The sequence below is a fragment of the Mesocricetus auratus genome, unplaced genomic scaffold (assembly GCF_017639785.1).
Source record: "Mesocricetus auratus isolate SY011 unplaced genomic scaffold, BCM_Maur_2.0 Super-Scaffold_100014, whole genome shotgun sequence".
NCBI classification, from domain to species: Eukaryota; Metazoa; Chordata; class Mammalia; order Rodentia; family Cricetidae; genus Mesocricetus; species Mesocricetus auratus.
Window position 1 is genome coordinate 1,709,486 of NW_024429197.1, and position 16,572 is coordinate 1,726,057.

At 48.2% G+C, this 16,572-nt stretch overlaps 1 protein-coding gene across 2 annotated transcripts in view; it reads left to right on the top strand.

The window, feature by feature from the left end:
* The window catches only part of Dnajc16 (DnaJ heat shock protein family (Hsp40) member C16), a 28,947-nt gene extending 14,420 nt beyond the window's left edge, over nucleotides 1-14,527 (top strand). For both annotated transcript variants that reach the window (XM_040757491.1, XM_040757492.1), the window contains 11 exons: nucleotides 181-365; nucleotides 829-933; nucleotides 1,815-1,973; nucleotides 6,130-6,260; nucleotides 7,163-7,346; nucleotides 9,474-9,656; nucleotides 9,792-9,868; nucleotides 11,377-11,457; nucleotides 11,555-11,653; nucleotides 11,783-11,953; nucleotides 12,627-14,527. In XM_040757491.1, coding sequence (XP_040613425.1) covers nucleotides 181-365; nucleotides 829-933; nucleotides 1,815-1,973; nucleotides 6,130-6,260; nucleotides 7,163-7,346; nucleotides 9,474-9,656; nucleotides 9,792-9,868; nucleotides 11,377-11,457; nucleotides 11,555-11,653; nucleotides 11,783-11,953; nucleotides 12,627-13,002 — 1,751 coding nt within the window. In that variant the 3' untranslated portion in view covers nucleotides 13,003-14,527. The remainder of the gene's footprint in view (nucleotides 1-180; nucleotides 366-828; nucleotides 934-1,814; nucleotides 1,974-6,129; nucleotides 6,261-7,162; nucleotides 7,347-9,473; nucleotides 9,657-9,791; nucleotides 9,869-11,376; nucleotides 11,458-11,554; nucleotides 11,654-11,782; nucleotides 11,954-12,626) is intronic.
* Nucleotides 14,528-16,572: the final 2,045 nt, after the last annotated feature.

Here is a 16,572-nt window from a genome sequence, read left to right on the forward strand (position 1 = left end):
ATTGAAATATACATATATATGCACACATATACATACATACATACATACATACATACATACATACATACATACATTCCCACTCCAACCCGGTTGGGTTTCACATCCCACTCTAAAGGACTTGTCAGCATTTCCTTCCTGCTGGAGTCTCAAAGGCTTCATGGACTCTTCCGTGATTTTCAGGTGTGGGGATTGGTGTCGTCCATGCTGGCTATGAAAGACGCCTGGCCCATCACCTGGGAGCACACAGCACCCCCTCCATCCTAGGGATCATCAATGGGAAAATCTCCTTCTTCCACAACGCTGTAGTTCATGAGAACCTACGGCAGTTCGTGGAGAGTCTTCTTCCAGGGAACTTGGTGGAGAAGGTGAGTGTCTGCTGAGAACGGGCTGCCAGCTTGCAGCTCCTGACCTGCACTCCGGGCAGCCAAGCGTATACCATCTCATTACACCTTATCGCACTGAAAAGGCCTGGAGACTGGAGACTGAGGCAGGACTACAGACCCGGGCAAAGGTCACTCTATTAATACCAGCTCACAAGTGGTACCCATCTCAGGAACCTGATCTGAAGTCACAGTTGTTTCTTAAACAACAACAAAGTTAGATCACATGATGGGATTTATGACTCATTCATGCGTTCATGTGACTTCAGTTCCCAGCCACATGGCAGCTCACGAGCATTGGAACTCCAGGTTCAGGGGATTTGATGCCCACTTCTGACCTGTGTGTGGTATGCACACTTACATGCAGGCAAACATTCATATACAAATAAAAATAAATAAATCTTTTAAAAATTAAGTAGTGCAACTAATCCTCTATTTCCGATTTAAGGTCACAAATAAAAATTACGTGCGATTCCTCTCTGGCTGGCAGCAGGAGAACAAGCCTCACGCCCTCCTTTTTGGCCAGACGCCGGCAGTGCCGCTGCTATACAAGGTAATCACTTGCTAGAGCAGTGGTTCACGTTCTGAGCCAGCTCCGTGTCGTAGCCTGTTAACCTACTTGTCTTTTGTATAACTACATGGTGAGCATCTCTAATCTTAAAATCCCAAATCAGAAAACTCTTGAATATTGACTTGATGCCATAAGCAGGAAATTCCACTGCTGACCTCATGTGACGGATCACAGTCAAGACATAGTCACACTAAAACATACAAGACATAGTCACACTAACACATACAAGACATAGTCACACTAACACATACAAGACATAGTCACACTAAAACATACAAGACATAGTCACACTAACACATACAAGACATAGTCACACTAACACATACAAGACATAGTCACACTAAAACATACAAGACATAGTCACACTAAAACATACAAGACATAGTCACACTAAAACATACAAGACATAGTCACACTAAAACATACAAGACATAGTCACACTAACACAAGACATAGTCACACTAACACATGCACAGCTGTGTGTATGAGATGTCTGTGGACCATGCAAACTTTTTGTGTTTAAATTTGGTGCTTCATTATGGATATGCTAATATTCCAAACAAAAAAGGTGGACCATTTCTGGTCTCAAGTGTTTCAGATAAGGCTGCTCGCTCTGTGGTAGTTTGTTGCTGGATTGGAGACGCACACACACACACACACACACACACACACACACACACACACACACACACTTTGTGCATAGAATATGGGAGAATCCCTGAAGTGAATGAGGGTAAAGAAGACTCGTGGGGATCCGTAAACTGACAGCTCATCCCAGCCGCTGACATTAGCAGGGCCACCGGCTTTGTAAGCTGCCTGCCAAGCTGTCCATTTCATCTCCTTCCTCTCTTGTGCCCTCACAGTTGACAGCTTTTGCATACAAAGACTATGTGTCATTCGGCTATGTGTACATGGGCCTGAGAGGTGTGGAAGAGATGACCAGGCAGTATAACGTCAATGTCTATGCCCCCGCCATGCTGATCTTTAAAGAGCACATCAGCAAGCCTGCTGATGTGATCCAGGTACGTGAGAATCACCTCATGTCAAGACGTCCTTCATTCTACCTCAGCCCTGTGTAAATAAGCAACGAACTGAAGCGAGCTGTATAGTCCCAGCATGGAACAATCAGGAGTTCAAGGTCATTCTCAGCCACATGATGAGTCTGAGGCTAGCCTGAGCACCAGTGAGACTTTGTCTCCAAGAAAGAGGAGGGAAAGGAATGGAGCGATCAAGATGGCTTAAAGGCCAGTGACTCAGTGGATAATGTGTTTGCTGCCTAGCCTGACAGCCAGAGTTCTCTACCTGGGACCCATGTGGTGGAAGGAGAAAACCAACTCCTACAGGTCATCCTTGACCTCCTCATGTGCTCAGGCACACCCATTATTAATGAATGAATCAGACAAAGACAAACTGAACAAAACTGAGGAGAAATGGAGAAACCATTTGCCCTTTCTACTGATGCACTAAGTTTTGCTATTTTTTTTTTATCTGACAGAGTGATGTTTTACTTAAAGAAATTATTTTGCCGGGCGGTGGTGGCGCACGCCTTTGATCCCAGCACTCGGGAGGCAGAGGCAGGCGGATCTCTGTGAGTTCAAGGCTAGGCTGGACCGACAGCCTCCAAAATAATACAGAGAAACCTTGTCTCGTAAAACCAAAAAAAAATTTTTTATCTGAGATGGCACATACCTGGAATTCCAGTACTCTGAAAGCTGAAGCAGGAGAGGTGTTGGTTTGAGAGAAGAGGTGTCTGTTGGTTTGGGGGGGGTTGATTTTTAAACAAGGTCTCACTCAGTGTACAGACTAGTCTGACCTTGAACTCACAGAGCTCTGTCTGCCTCCTGAATGCTAGGATTAAAGGTGTGCTCCACCATGCCCACTGGCCCTTGACTCCTAAGTGAGACTCCTAAGTTTTATTAAATACTTTTTTTGGAGGGTTGGAGAGATGGCTCCGCAGTTAAAAAGATGTACTGCCCTTCCAGAGGACCCAGAGTGCCAGAATTGAGCTCCCTGCACCTGTGTGGGGTGACTTACAACCCCCTCTAACTCCAGTTCCGGGAGACCTGATGGCTTCTTCTGGACAGCCTTTTGTTTGCCTAACTCATGCACAGAGCCATCATTTTGGTCCTGACTGCTGTGTAGTGACTACAGTGCTGACTGGGGTATCCAGTTAGACTGTACCTAAAGTGGTTCAGTCAAAAGCCTCAAGGTGGTGGTGCATGCCTTTAATCTCGGCACTTAGGAGGCAGAAGCAGGCAGATCTCAGTGAGTTTGAGGCCAGCCTGGTCTACAGAGTGAGTTCCAGGACAGTCAGGAGTGTTTCACCGAGAAACCCTGTTTTGAAAAATCAAAAAAGAAAAAAATGGTTCAGTCACGGAGGAAAGGCCTAAAGGCAATCTACAGTTGTATAGAATAGGGCTGTGTGAAACTAGAAATAAGGAAGGTCATTGGGAGGGGCCGAACCAAACAGGAAATAGCTGATAGGGAACGAAAAGAACGAATTCGTCTTAGGAATGCTGACTTAGCTCCTATAGCAAAGACTGCAGGAAGTGACCCTTACACGGGTGGACAGGGACAGCTTAGGGAAGGCAGGAGGAAGCTGGACTTGATGGAGCACTTTGGAGGCTGAGAAAATGAGACTTCAGAGCTAACATAGGCGACAGTAGAAGGGCGCTGTGGCAGTAGTTTATTTGTGAGGTGCTTGCCTGGCAGACACAAAGCCCCAGCTTGGACCCCAGCACTGTAGAGGCCAGGAACGCGGGTGCAGGCCTGTGACCCCAGCGCTCAGGAGGCAGAAGCAAGAGGAGAGATGTTCAAGGACATCCTCAGTTAACACAGAGAGTCCCAGGCCAGCCTGGGCTGTTGACACCCTGTCTCAGCTCTTAAAGAGGCGGGAAGATAACAGAGCACGGAAGGCTGTGGGTATGTCAGTGAGTGGTTGGTTTTTGAAGATACTAAGCTTTTTTTAATTTACATTTATTTATTTGTGTGTGTGTGCGCACATTCATGTGCTTGTGTGGAGGTCAGAGGACAGCTTGTGGAAGTTAGTTTTCCCTTCCACGCTGTGGGTTGGGGACTAAACTCAGATGTCAGGCAAGCCCCCTTACCCACTGAGCCCTCTCACTGGCCCAGGATCTTATGTATCAGCTCACCCCGCTTCATACTCGTGAGACCGCATGTTGTACTTTCTCTCTGCCGATAGAAGGGATCCTACTTCATACTTGTGAGACCGCATGTTGTACTTTCTCTCTGCCGATAGAAGGGATCCTACTTCATACTCGTGAGACCGCATGTTGTACTTTCTCTCTGCCGATAGAAGGGATCCTACTTCATACTCATGAGACCGCATGTTATACTTTCTCTCTGCCGATAGAAGGGATCCTACTTCATACTTGTGAGACCGCATGTTGTACTTTCTCTCTGCCGATAGAAGGGATCCTACTTCATACTTGTGAGACCGCATGTTGTACTTTCTCTCTGCCGATAGAAGGGATCCTACTTCATACTTGTGAGACCGCATGTTGTACTTTCTCTCTGCCGATAGAAGGGATCCTACTTCATACTTGTGAGACCGCATGTTGTACTTTCTCTCTGCCGATAGAAGGGATCCTACTTCATACTTGTGAGACCGCATGTTGTACTTTCTCTCTGCCGATAGAAGGGATCCTACTTCATACTTGTGAGACCGCATGTTGTACTTTCTCTCTGCCGATAGAAGGGATCCTACTTCATACTTGTGAGACCGCATGTTGTACTTTCTCTCTGCCGATAGAAGGGATCCTACTTCATACTCGTGAGACCGCATGTTGTACTTTCTCTCTGCCGATAGAAGGGATCCTACTTCATACTCGTGAGACCGCATGTTGTACTTTCTCTCTGCCGATAGAAGGGATCCTACTTCATACTCGTGAGACCGCATGTTGTACTTTCTCTCTGCCGATAGAAGGGATCCTACTTCATACTTGTGAGACCGCATGTTGTACTTTCTCTCTGCCGATAGAAGGGATCCTACTTCATACTTGTGAGACCGCATGTTGTACTTTCTCTCTGCCGATAGAAGGGATCCTACTTCATACTCATGAGACTGCATGTTATACTTTCTCTCTGCCGATAGAAGGGATCCTACTTCATACTTGTGAGACCGCATGTTATACTTTCTCTCTGCCGATAGAAGGGATGCAGTTGGTCCTCAAATATTGACTTTGTATCATCAGCAGCTTTGCAAATGTGTTGATAGTCATTCATCTGTTCTGTCTTTAGGATTTGCTAAGTAATCATCTGAGGCCGGTTGCTTCTCCTCTGTCATGTCTGTCCTTTCAAATGCACGAAAGCAGTGACAAAGAATCAGTGTACCATTTTGTGGTGTGCCTCTTCATTCTTAGTAACGGTGTGTGTGGGGAGGGCTGGGATGTCTCCTAGAGCATGTGAACCCTCCGCATTCACCAGTCCTGGCACCACACAAACTGGGTGTGGTGGCACATGCCTGCAGTCCCGGCACTAGGAAGGTAGACAGGAGCATCAGAAGTCCAGGGTCAACCTCAGCTTCATAGCAGTTAGGTTCCAGCCTGGGCTACAGGAGACCCTGTCTTAAAGGGGGAGTGGGCACAGCGGCACATGATATAACCCCAGCACTCGGGGGTGGACAGATGGATCTCTGTGACTTTGAGGCCAGCCTGGTCTACATAGCAAATTCCAGACCAGCCAAGGTACATAGAAAGACCCTGTCTCAAAAAAAAACAAAAACAAAAACAAGCACTACCGCTGTTTGGTGTTTTGTTTCGTTTTGTCTTTTTTGAGGCACTGTTGATTGAACCCAGGGCCTGAGGCATATTAGACCAGCATTCTGCCACTGAGCCTCCTCCCTGACCCTGGGATTTATTTTGAATTGTTAGGTTTGTTATATATCCTAAGTGGAAATATATTTGTGTAAAATTCAAAATGATTGACTTTTCTAAGCTATTAGTGTAAAAAACGGTAAACAGTCACACCGTAGAAACCTTGATTTTCCCCTTAGCATGACCTGGCTGCATCATCACCTTCACCTGAGTTATCCAACATCTCCGCACGTTTCCTGCCTGGTGATGTTGCCATAGCCAGGAGTCAGCCATGGTCTTCACAAGCTTGTGAGAAAAGCCCATTTGCAGTGTGAGGACTGTGTGCTTGTTGGTGTTTCTCCAGGCTCGAGGACTGAAGAAGCAGGTCATTGAGGACTTCATCACGCAGAACAAGTACCTGCTGGCGGCCCGGCTCACCAGCCAGAGGCTGTTCCATGAACTCTGCCCCGTGAAGCGGTCTCACCGACAGAGGAAGTAGGAACTCCAGGCTCGGCCTTTACTGAAGTGGGAGGGGGCAGTGGTGTCTTCCTGCAGGGTGGCTAAACTGTGACAGGGTCAGGGTCCTTAGTTCAGGGTCCCTTTGCACCTCATGCTGAAATGATAGGCATGGGCCACCGTATCTAGCAGATACCAGGAGGACCAGCAGGATGGCTCAGCAAGTAAAGGCACTTATTGGCAAGCCTGACCGCCTGGGTTTGACCTCTGAGGCCCATGTGACAGAAGGAGAGAATTGATCCACACGTGCCCTGACACACATACATTTTAAGATCTGTCTGGCATCTCACCGTTTCACCACTTCCACTCTTGAGCAGGCCACATGTCCCTTAGGGTCTCTGCTCCCATCCATTCCCTATTCTTCTGTCAGTTCTCCAACTGCTGCCATTGATCTCTCCAAACCCAGGTCACCTCTACAGCACTTCTTCATTCAAGCCCCCGCACAAACATCAGGTGGCATTTTCCTGGTCTGCATGACACGACTTCCACTCCATGCCAGCCTTTCTGTCCCTTCCTCTTTCTCACGGTCATACCCATTCAGTATCTGTGTGTCTGATGTCTGTTTTCTTCCCTGGAACAAGGGTAGGAATGTTGCCTGAGAGCTCAGTAAATGTTGGGAAGAGTAAATACATGGACACTAGGCTTCCATTAGAACCTCACAGATTCAGCCCCTTCAGAATGAGGTTTGGTCATCTCTGCTCTAAGATAGATCCAGCCACTCCTTCCTGAGAGAGGAGACGAGATAGATGGCTTCTAAAAGCTTCCTCATAGGGACAGGTTTTCATCATGCAAGGTGTGTCTCCTCTTTCCTTAGCAGTCATTGCCAGGCCTGGCCCTGCCCTGGAATTGGTTCTAGGGCCTCCTCTCTTATTTGTGTGCAGGTACTGTGTGGTTTTGCTGACGACCGAGACTAGCAAGCTAAGTAAACCCTTTGAAGCCTTCCTCTCATTTGCCCTGGCTAACACGCAAGACACGGTGCGGTTCGTGCATGTCTACAGCAGCCGGCAGCAGGAGTTTGCCAGCACCTTGCTACCAGACAGCGAGGCGTTCCAAGGGAAGTCAGGGGTGAGCCATGGGCCCCAACCCTCACCCCCATTCCTCCTGCCTTAGGAGTGCTGAATACAGAATGCAATATCTGGAAACGTCTGAGGTCTGGTTGGATTCTTAATCAGACCTCCATTTTACTTACCCCATGTGGGCTCCAGGCCTCCCTCCCCGCTGAGCCACTTCTGCATGAGGGAGGGTTTTTCCTAGGGTCAGGTATGGTAGTGCAGAACTCTAGAAGCCCAGTTCTCCCAGTCTCAGGCCATGGCTAATGTGCTTAGAAACCTTTCTCACATCTTCACCACCCTCCTCCCAGAGGCCTGGGATGAGAGTATTTGCCCGAAACGCACAAGATCCTGGGTTTCATCTCTGGCATGTAGAAAGGAAGGAAGTGACCCTCCTTCTCTGTTCTCATTCGGTTGTCATTCAAATGCTCTCTACAACACCAAGGCTCTTTAACATTATATCCGAGGCTGTCACACAAAATCTGTTGGGAGAAAAAAGGTTAAGAATTTTGACCAAAGCTTTGGAAAGTCACCATAAGAGCCATGACTGTGACCAGTTGCAGTTGCATGTTCCTGTAATCCTGGGTCACCATAAGAGCCAGGACTCTGGCCAGTTGCAGTTGCATGTTCCTGTAATCCTGGGTCACCATAAGAGCCAGGACTCTGGCCAGTTGCAGTTGCATGTTCCTGTAATCCTGGGTCACCATAAGAGCCAGGACTGTGACCAGTTGCAGTTGCATGTTCCTGTAATCCTGGGTCACCATAAGAGCCAGGACTCTGGCCAGTTGCAGTTGCATGTTCCTGTAATCCTGGGTCACCATAAGAGCCAGGACTCTGGCCAGTTGCAGTTGCATGTTCCTGTAATCCTGGGTCACCATAAGAGCCAGGACTCTGGCCAGTTGCAGTTGCATGTTCCTGTAATCCTGGGTCACCATAAGAGCCATGACTGTGACCAGTTGCAGTTGCATGTTCCTGTAATCCTGGGTCACCATAAGAGCCAGGACTCTGGCCAGTTGCAGTTGCATGTTCCTGTAATCCTGGGTCACCATAAGAGCCAGGACTCTGGCCAGTTGCAGTTGCATGTTCCTGTAATCCTGGGTCACCATAAGAGCCAGGACTCTGGCCAGTTGCAGTGGCATGTGCCTGTAATCCTAGCACTCAGGAGGTAGAGGCGGGAAGACAAAGTTTCAGGCCAGGCTGGGCTGCAGGGGATCCTGTCTCAAAAAAAAAAAAAAAAAAAAAAAAAAAAAAAACAAGCAAAAATTAGCCTGGGTATTGACTCAGTGGTTAAGATCATTAGCTGTTCTTGGAAGACACCTGGGTTCTGTTCCCAGCACCCACATGGAAACTCAACCACCTGTAACCCCAGTTCCAGAGGAGTTGGCATGTTCTTCTGGCCTCTGAGGGTTCCTGAATGTATGTGGTGCGTGTAAACTCATGCAGGCCCACACATGTACACATATAAATAATGAATACAGTTTTTAAACTTTCTTCGAGCTTATAATGAAATTACATTTTTCCCTTTCTTCCCTCCAAACCCTCTCAAACCCTTGTCACTCTCCTTCAAATTCATGTGCATACATTCCTAAATAAAACTACCTTTATATTATGTTTTCAGAACCGACTGTTGGGCACTTGGCAACCAATTGGTGTACTCTTTCCTGGAGAAGGCCACCTCTCCCATTCCATGAATAAATTTTTTAGTGAGACCTCCTCTCAAACAATACTAATTCCTGCACTAAGGATATGGTTCACCTGGTAGAATGCCCATCTGACATGCACAAGACCCTGGATTGCCTCCCTAGCACAGTTTAACCAGGGAGGCTGGTGAGATGGAGGCGAGTTCAGGGTCTTCCTCACAAGTACACAGTCAGTTCACATAGTAATGATTCCTCTCAGCGTCTCTCACAAACACTGTAAACACATAAATATTTGTGTGCTAGCTTAAGTGCTGCCCTATGAGACCCTTTTGTTCATCCTCCCTGAAAAAACATGTGCGCACACACACGATGTAGCTGTGTAAATCCAGACTAGGCTCAAACTCTCCATCCTCCTGCCTCAGACTCCCAGGGCCTGGGATTCCTGGTATCATTCTATCCTGCTTCTTTGGAGACTCCTAATGGTTTTTCTCCTTTTCTCCCAGGTGTCCATCTTGGAAAGGCGAAACACAGCAGGGAGGGTGGTGTTTAAAACCCTAGAAGACCCCTGGACGGGCAGTGAGAGTGATAAGTTCATCCTTTTGGGTTATCTTGACCAGCTTCGGAAAGATCCTGCCTTTCTGTCCTCTGAGGCCGTCCTCCCTGACCTGACTGATGAACTTGCCCCTGTGAGCATCAGGGTCAGAAAAGATGGGGGGTGGGGGATCAGGGTCAGAGCAGGAATTCGAAGAAGTGCTCTGTTGGGATGTATGGGGTCTCCCTCTGGGCCCAGCTCTGACCACTGCCTGTTTCCTCTCCAACAGGTGTTTTTCCTCCGGTGGCTCTACTCTGTTTCTGACTCCCTCTCAGACTGGTGGGAGAGCCTGCTTCACAGTAACTGGTAGGACCCTGTGGGTTTCTTTGTTTGTTTGTTTTTCCTGTCAAAGCCAGACACAGTCATTCAGAATGTCAGTGTGCACCTGCTGTTGGCAGTCAAAGGAAGTCTCGAAGCTCTAGAAAGACTGTTCTTGCTGGGCATTGGTGATGCACGCCTTTAATCCCAGCACTCGGGAGGCAGAGGCAGGGGGATCTCTGTGAGTTCGAGGCCAGCCTGGTCTACAGAGCGAGTTCCAGGACAGCCTACAAAACAATACAGAGAAACCCTGTCTCGAAAAGCCAAAAAGAAAGAAAGACTATTTTGGGTCTCAGTGTGCAGTTGCTACTGGAGGTGGCAGGGTTCACATGTTCTCATGGGCCAGTGACAGACTTCTTTTTTCTTTGCTCTACTTCTTAATATTTGCTGACTGTTACATCCTGCTGTGAGGGAAGGACCACCCCAGCTGGCCTCCCTATCAGCTGAACTCATACTGAGCCTTTTTGTTTTTTAAGATTTATTTATTATGTGTAGAGTGTTCTGTCTGCATGTATCCCTGCATGCCAGCAGAGGGCACCAGGTCTCATTATAAATGGTTGTGAGCCACTATGTGGTTGCTGGGAATTGAACTCAGGACCTCTAGAAAAGCAGTCAGTGCTCTTAACCTCTGAGCCATCACTCCAGCCCAGTACTGGTTCTTTCTTCACGGCATGTCTGCCACTCAGCCCAGGGCCTGACACACAGAGTCCAGTGTACATTCACAGATATGCTTGGGAAAGAAATGGTTTTTGGCTTACAAGCAAAGGCAGGAGCTAAAGCAGGGACTGCGGAGGAGGGTTTCTGTGTGTAGCTTTGGAGCCTATCCTGGCACTCGCTCTGTAGACCAGGCTGACCTCGAACTCACAGAGATCCACCTGCCTCTGCCTCCCAAGTGCTGGGATTAAAGGCATGCACCACCAACGCCTGGCTCAGCTACCTTTCTTACACTGCCCAGGTCTGCCTGACCATGGGTGGTACCACCCACAGTGGGCTGGGCTCTCCCATGTCAATTAGTAATCAAGAAAATGCCCTACAGACACGCCCATAGGCCAGTCTGATAGAGGAAACTCTCCTGCTGAGGTTCCCTCTTTCCAGGTGACTCTTGTGTGTATCAAGTTGACAGCTGAAGTGACAGCTGACTGTGACCTCCCTGTTCCATCTAGCCACATTTGATCATTGTGGCCACAGAAGAATCAGTTAGATTGAGATCATTCCACAGACTCTGTAGCTACCAATAGATATACCTCAGTGGCAGGAAGTCCTTCCCTGTGTCCAACTTAAATCCTTCATCTTCTGCAGAATGTACTAGACACAGCCTAAAGCTGCCTTCCAGAATACAGTCTCTGTGACTAGGACACTGAGGAAACAGTCCCCCCCACACACACACCCAGAAGCAGCCTATCCTGTAGTTGTTTCTTGGTGAAAGGCTTTTGGCTTGGGACCTTTTCCTCCCGGGACAGCAGATGTGCAGCTAACAGAGCCGCCTTTGCTTTCAGGCGAGAGATGATGCCCCTGCTGTCCCTTATCTTCTCAGCCCTCTTCATACTCTTTGGCACTGTCATTGTCCAGGCTTTCAGGTAAGTCTAGGGGCTATCAGTGGGGGCCCCAATCTGCCATGGTCATTTATACCCCTAAAACGTAAGAAGAAAGATAACTTCTGTTTTCACTCTGTAGCGACTCAAGTGAGGAAGGAGAGGCACAGCCCCCAGATAAAGAAGAGGCCCCTGAGAAGCCCGCGAAGACGGAGCCAGCCTTCACCAAAGAAAACAGCAGGTTCCTCTCTCATCCTCCTGCCTCTACTGCCCAGGTGTTAGGGTTACAGCATGTGCTACCACGCCTGGCTTCCACTGGTTTCCACCCCGAATCCCGATAATCTCTAAACCCCTCTGTGTTTCTCCACAGCAAGATTCCTAAAAAAGGCTTTGTGGAGGTTACTGAACTCACAGATGTGACATACACCAGCAATTTGGTACGCCTGAGGCCAGGCCACATGAATGTGGTCCTCATCCTGTCCAATTCCACCAAGACAAGCCTGCTACAGAAATTTGCTTTAGAGGTCTACACGTTCACCGGGTAAGCAGGTGTGCGCTCATGCGTGTGTGCGTGCACTCATGCGTGTGCGTGCGTGTGTGCGTGCGTACAAACACTTGATTGTGTGGTGTGTAGTTTGTGTGTGCCTACACGTGTTAGTGTCTGCCACTTGGGATAAAAGAGATTGGAAGACAGCTCACACTTCCCACTTGAGGACAGACATCTACCATCACTGGGACCTTCTCTTGACTTTTGTTTGTTTGGTTTTTATTTATTTTGGTTTTTTGAGACAAGGTTTCTCTGCATAGCTTGGCTGTCCTGAAACTGTAGACCAGGCTGGCCTCAAGCTCACAGAGATCTGCCTGCCTCTGCCTCCCGTACTGGGAAGAAAGGTGAGCGCCACCATAACTGACTTGATCTGGTACTTTCTGTGTAGCCCTGAATGCTCTCAAACACAGAAATCAATCGTGCCTCTACCTTCCAAGTGCTAGGATTACAGGCACACCGCTCCCTGCCACTCTCGCTTGACTTCCATGTCTTGCTGGTTCTGAAGAAGCGTGAACACCCCACCCCACCCCCAGGACCACAGAAACCTTTTCTAAGTTCAGCCAGCACAAGCCTTTCCTGGCCCTTCAACCCTGTCCCAAGTGCTGCGCTCCCCTTAGTGGCTGCAGCTGAGTCTCCTCCTGACCGCCTTCCCTCTGCTCTTCCTCAGGAGCAGCAGCCTCCACTTCTCCTTCCTCAGTCTGGACAAGCACCGAGAGTGGCTGGAGTACCTGCTGGAGTTTGCTCAGGACGCAGCCCCGATCCCAAACCAGTATGATAAGCACTTCATGGAGCGGGACTACACTGGCTACGTGCTGGCCCTGAACGGCCACAAGAAGTATTTCTGCCTTTTCAAGCCCCTAAAGACAGTGGACGAGGAGGCCATAGGTTCCTGCGACCCTGACTCCTCCAGAGGGAAGCCTCCCTGTGGCCTTGGGCCCAAGCCCCTCAAGGGCAAGCTGAGCAAGTTGTCCTTGTGGATGGAGCGTCTGCTGGAAGGTTCCTTGCAAAGGTTTTACATCCCATCATGGCCTGAGCTAGACTGAGACATGGACTCTTCAGGTTTTTAACATGCCCCAGCAACAGGGATTTTCAGGAGAGTCTAGGTTTTAGATTTCTCTTCTAGAGCAATGGCTAGAAGACCTTTCCTTTGTCACCTAGGAGTAAAACACATCACAGGTTTGATCCCTAGATGAAACTCTTTCCCTTTGGGTTTTCTCGTCCCCATATGAATGCCGCACTATTTAAAATAGACTGCTCATCTCTTTTTTAACTGCCCTGTAACATACTCACACTTCCCTGTCCTTAGGTTGGAGAAACCCAGGGCTTGACCTTGAGTCGTGCCTGGACAAACCTCAGGACCCTCATGAACCTGTCATGCAGGGTGGGTCACACCGCCCCCTCATAGGCTCTGGCCCTGCCATGCTTCTGCCAAGGCGAGTGCTCTCAACAGAGGACAGCCTACCAGTTTCTAGGTCCTGCATCTTCAAAAGAGGCCTAGTTCTAAGCAATTTTACATATGAATGTCTTCTGGAAGCAAGCATTGAGAAGTATATTTTGGGGGTATCCCCCACAACAGTTGGCCAGCCATGGCTTTGAAAGGAAGGGGCTGAGCAGTGTGTGAGGGTGCAGCCTTTACATTTTGTCTTCCCCCACCAAGAGAAGGGAGGGTTGAACACTGACCCTGTGATCCTTCCAGACCGTCCCTTGTTCCCTGGCCCTGTCCCCTCACTGCACTCGGGTTAGCACCCTCATAGCCAGGGCAGAGTCTGCCTAGCCGGAAGCGCTGTAATGACTGAGCCACTGACCTGTCTCCAGATGCCTTCCTGCCTCTGGATTTTAGAGTTTGAATACTAGGAGCCATAACCTGTGATCGTGTTCTCTGAGCGTAGATAAGCTGCCATAGAGCCAGTAGATGACTGCAGTTACTCCTGTCCGCCAAGAGCCAGGTGCAGGAGCCCTCCCTGCCTCGCTTGCTCGCGAGTAAAATACCAGGCGTGTCTTCGTACCAAGGAACCTGACCTCTCTGACAATTGATTTTGAACATTGTTGTCCCCAAAGTGCTGAATCTTCAAGTCGTCTCTTGACTGTGAGCTGAGACTTGTTCCAGACTCCTGTCCGGCAGGCAGCTAGCATCCTACTTCTGGCCTGCATTTTGGCTTCTCAGCTCAGTTGTTTCCTCCTTCCCTTATCGCTGCTTCCTGCTGCGAGATCAGACCCATCAAATGCAGCTTGCCTGGCTCCACGCACCTCAGGCTCAGGGCCGGATCATGTTCGCCCTTTCAACACACCCTTTGTTTTTAGGGCCAAACCACAAGGGGAGTTCGGACAACTGTCATGCATGGTGTGTTCTACTGTCAAGCAAGTGCCCTTTTGTAAAGTGAAAGGCACAAATCAGGGACAGGACATTCAGTTAGTATTCATAAGTAATCATAATTGCTTTGAACCAAGCACCTCGGATCCTGACTACTTTAAACACTGAGCTCCAATGGTAAGTGATAAACTATCTGAGCCCAGGACCCTCTGTAGTTTTCAAAGAGTCTTCAGCTTTATTAAAAAGTAGAGAAATCACTGCCAGGCTTCATTCTTCCATGTGGCCATCAGACATGCTGACTGTCTAAGCTGCTTCTCATGCCCTGGCCCAGCTAGAAAGGGGGAGGCAGGCATTTGGCTCCTCAGTGCCCAGTCCTCACAATGCATTTCTGGAGGCTGAGGGTGAGCTAGGGAGTAGAATACTTGCCTAGCATTTGCAAAGCCGAGTTCTACCCCCCAGTATCACACAAGCGTGTTGGCTTTGGGGTTGTGTTTTTTTTCTTTGTTTGTATTTTATGGGGCTCCTCTTGTGAGTACGTTTTAACTCATTGATAGATTTTTGTCTTTACATTTCTGGAACTGATAAAGTTCTTTGACATGTAATTTCTGAAAACCAAAAACTCCCCAGATATTTGTTCTTTCTTCAAAACTGTACCAAGAAGATAAAAGGCCCTTCCACTGGGGCTGAGAGAAGGAAGTGGTAATGGGATTGATGCTGTTCCTGGCAAATTTGAGTCCCGAATCCCTGCAGATCGGATGGAGGGTGGTGTCACCAAGGAGATCACAGAGCTTTGGTTTGGTTGCTTTAAGACAGAGTCTCACTATGTAGCCCAGGCTGGCCTCCCATCTCAGGGCCTGCCTTCCTCAGCCTCCCAAGTACTGGGCTTACAGGCGTGCACCACAAGTCTACCTGTGACAGATACAAGCCTTTCTTCCTGAATGTTGTTTTCATGAATTTGTTATTTTTTGTGTCAAATATGAGCTACTTTTATGCTCAACCAAATGCCAAGGTTTCTCATGCTAATGAATGTAGTATCACAGGACCCAGTTTCAGTTGTTTGAGGAGGCTCAAGACAGCCTTTGAATCATGTTCGGTAGATGGGCGGTCTGTGTGAAAATACTCTTGCTGCCACTTGGACTGGCTGCTGTTTGTCTAACCCAGCGGTGACAGGCTGCCTCGAGACATTGCAGAAGCAGGCAGCTCTCCTGCCACCTGCCACCACCCAAAAGAATTGGCTTTCAGATGGGTCAGTCTCCTCACTCCCAGACTTTTACCTAGTGCTAATTCATTTTCAGCCACCATCGTGTGTTTCCCTGGCGTTAAAATAGTAATAAACTGGGTCTGGCCTACTTGCTTTGCCTAGGCTAGGAACTGGAAACAAGCTCTCTGCTTCTGTTGTGTTTTCAAAGTAGAATTCCATACTGGAGCTGGAGTTCAGTGGGGAAGCATTTACCTAGTGTGTGTGAGCCCCTGGGTTTGATCCCCAGTGATGAGGGAGGAAATTAGGTAGAATCCCTTAAATATTGTTGCAAGAGGCCAGATGTGGTGGTACACACCTGTAATCTCAGCACTCAGGAAGCAGAGGTAGGAGGGTCAGGAGCTCAGGTCATCCTTAGCATGAGCAGGTGAAGCCAGCTTGAGCCATGAGACCTTGTCTCAAAAAAACAAAGAAAACTTCTTAAACAAGTGCTACCAGGCCGAGGTGTTACACGGTGGTTAGAACACTTACATTGATCCTAGCACCACAAAGTAAATAACCAGTTGAATAATTAGAGGATGGTAATGAAATGTACACACCTGAGAGGAAGGCGAATATTTTGCACTTTTGATACTATTAAGAACAAATAACTTATTTGGCAAATTGTGTCTTTTTATGTTTTATGTTTTTACTTTTCAGTTTTGTTTTTTGTTTTTGTATTGTGAACAGGCACTAAAGCTAATGTTTTATTTTGTTTTAAAAAATCTTACGGACTGGAAACAAATAAACTATTTTAATGTGTGATGGCTCTGGGGCACCTCTGGGATTGCAAGATGATTTCATCACGGACACACTGTCACTGCATGCCACTGGCTTTCAGGCACAGCAGCCCTGAGAGGTGGCTCGAAAATCCAAAGGGAAAAAGGATGGAAGGCTCATCAGTTGAGGGTGCTTCCCATTGCAGAGGACTTGGGTTCCCTTCCCCCAACCCAATAGTGGCTCGCATCTGCCTGTAACTCCAACTCCAAGGGACCCAAACCCTCCTCCTAACTGCACAGGCTCCTGCACACATATGGTACACATACACGAACTCAGGCACATACA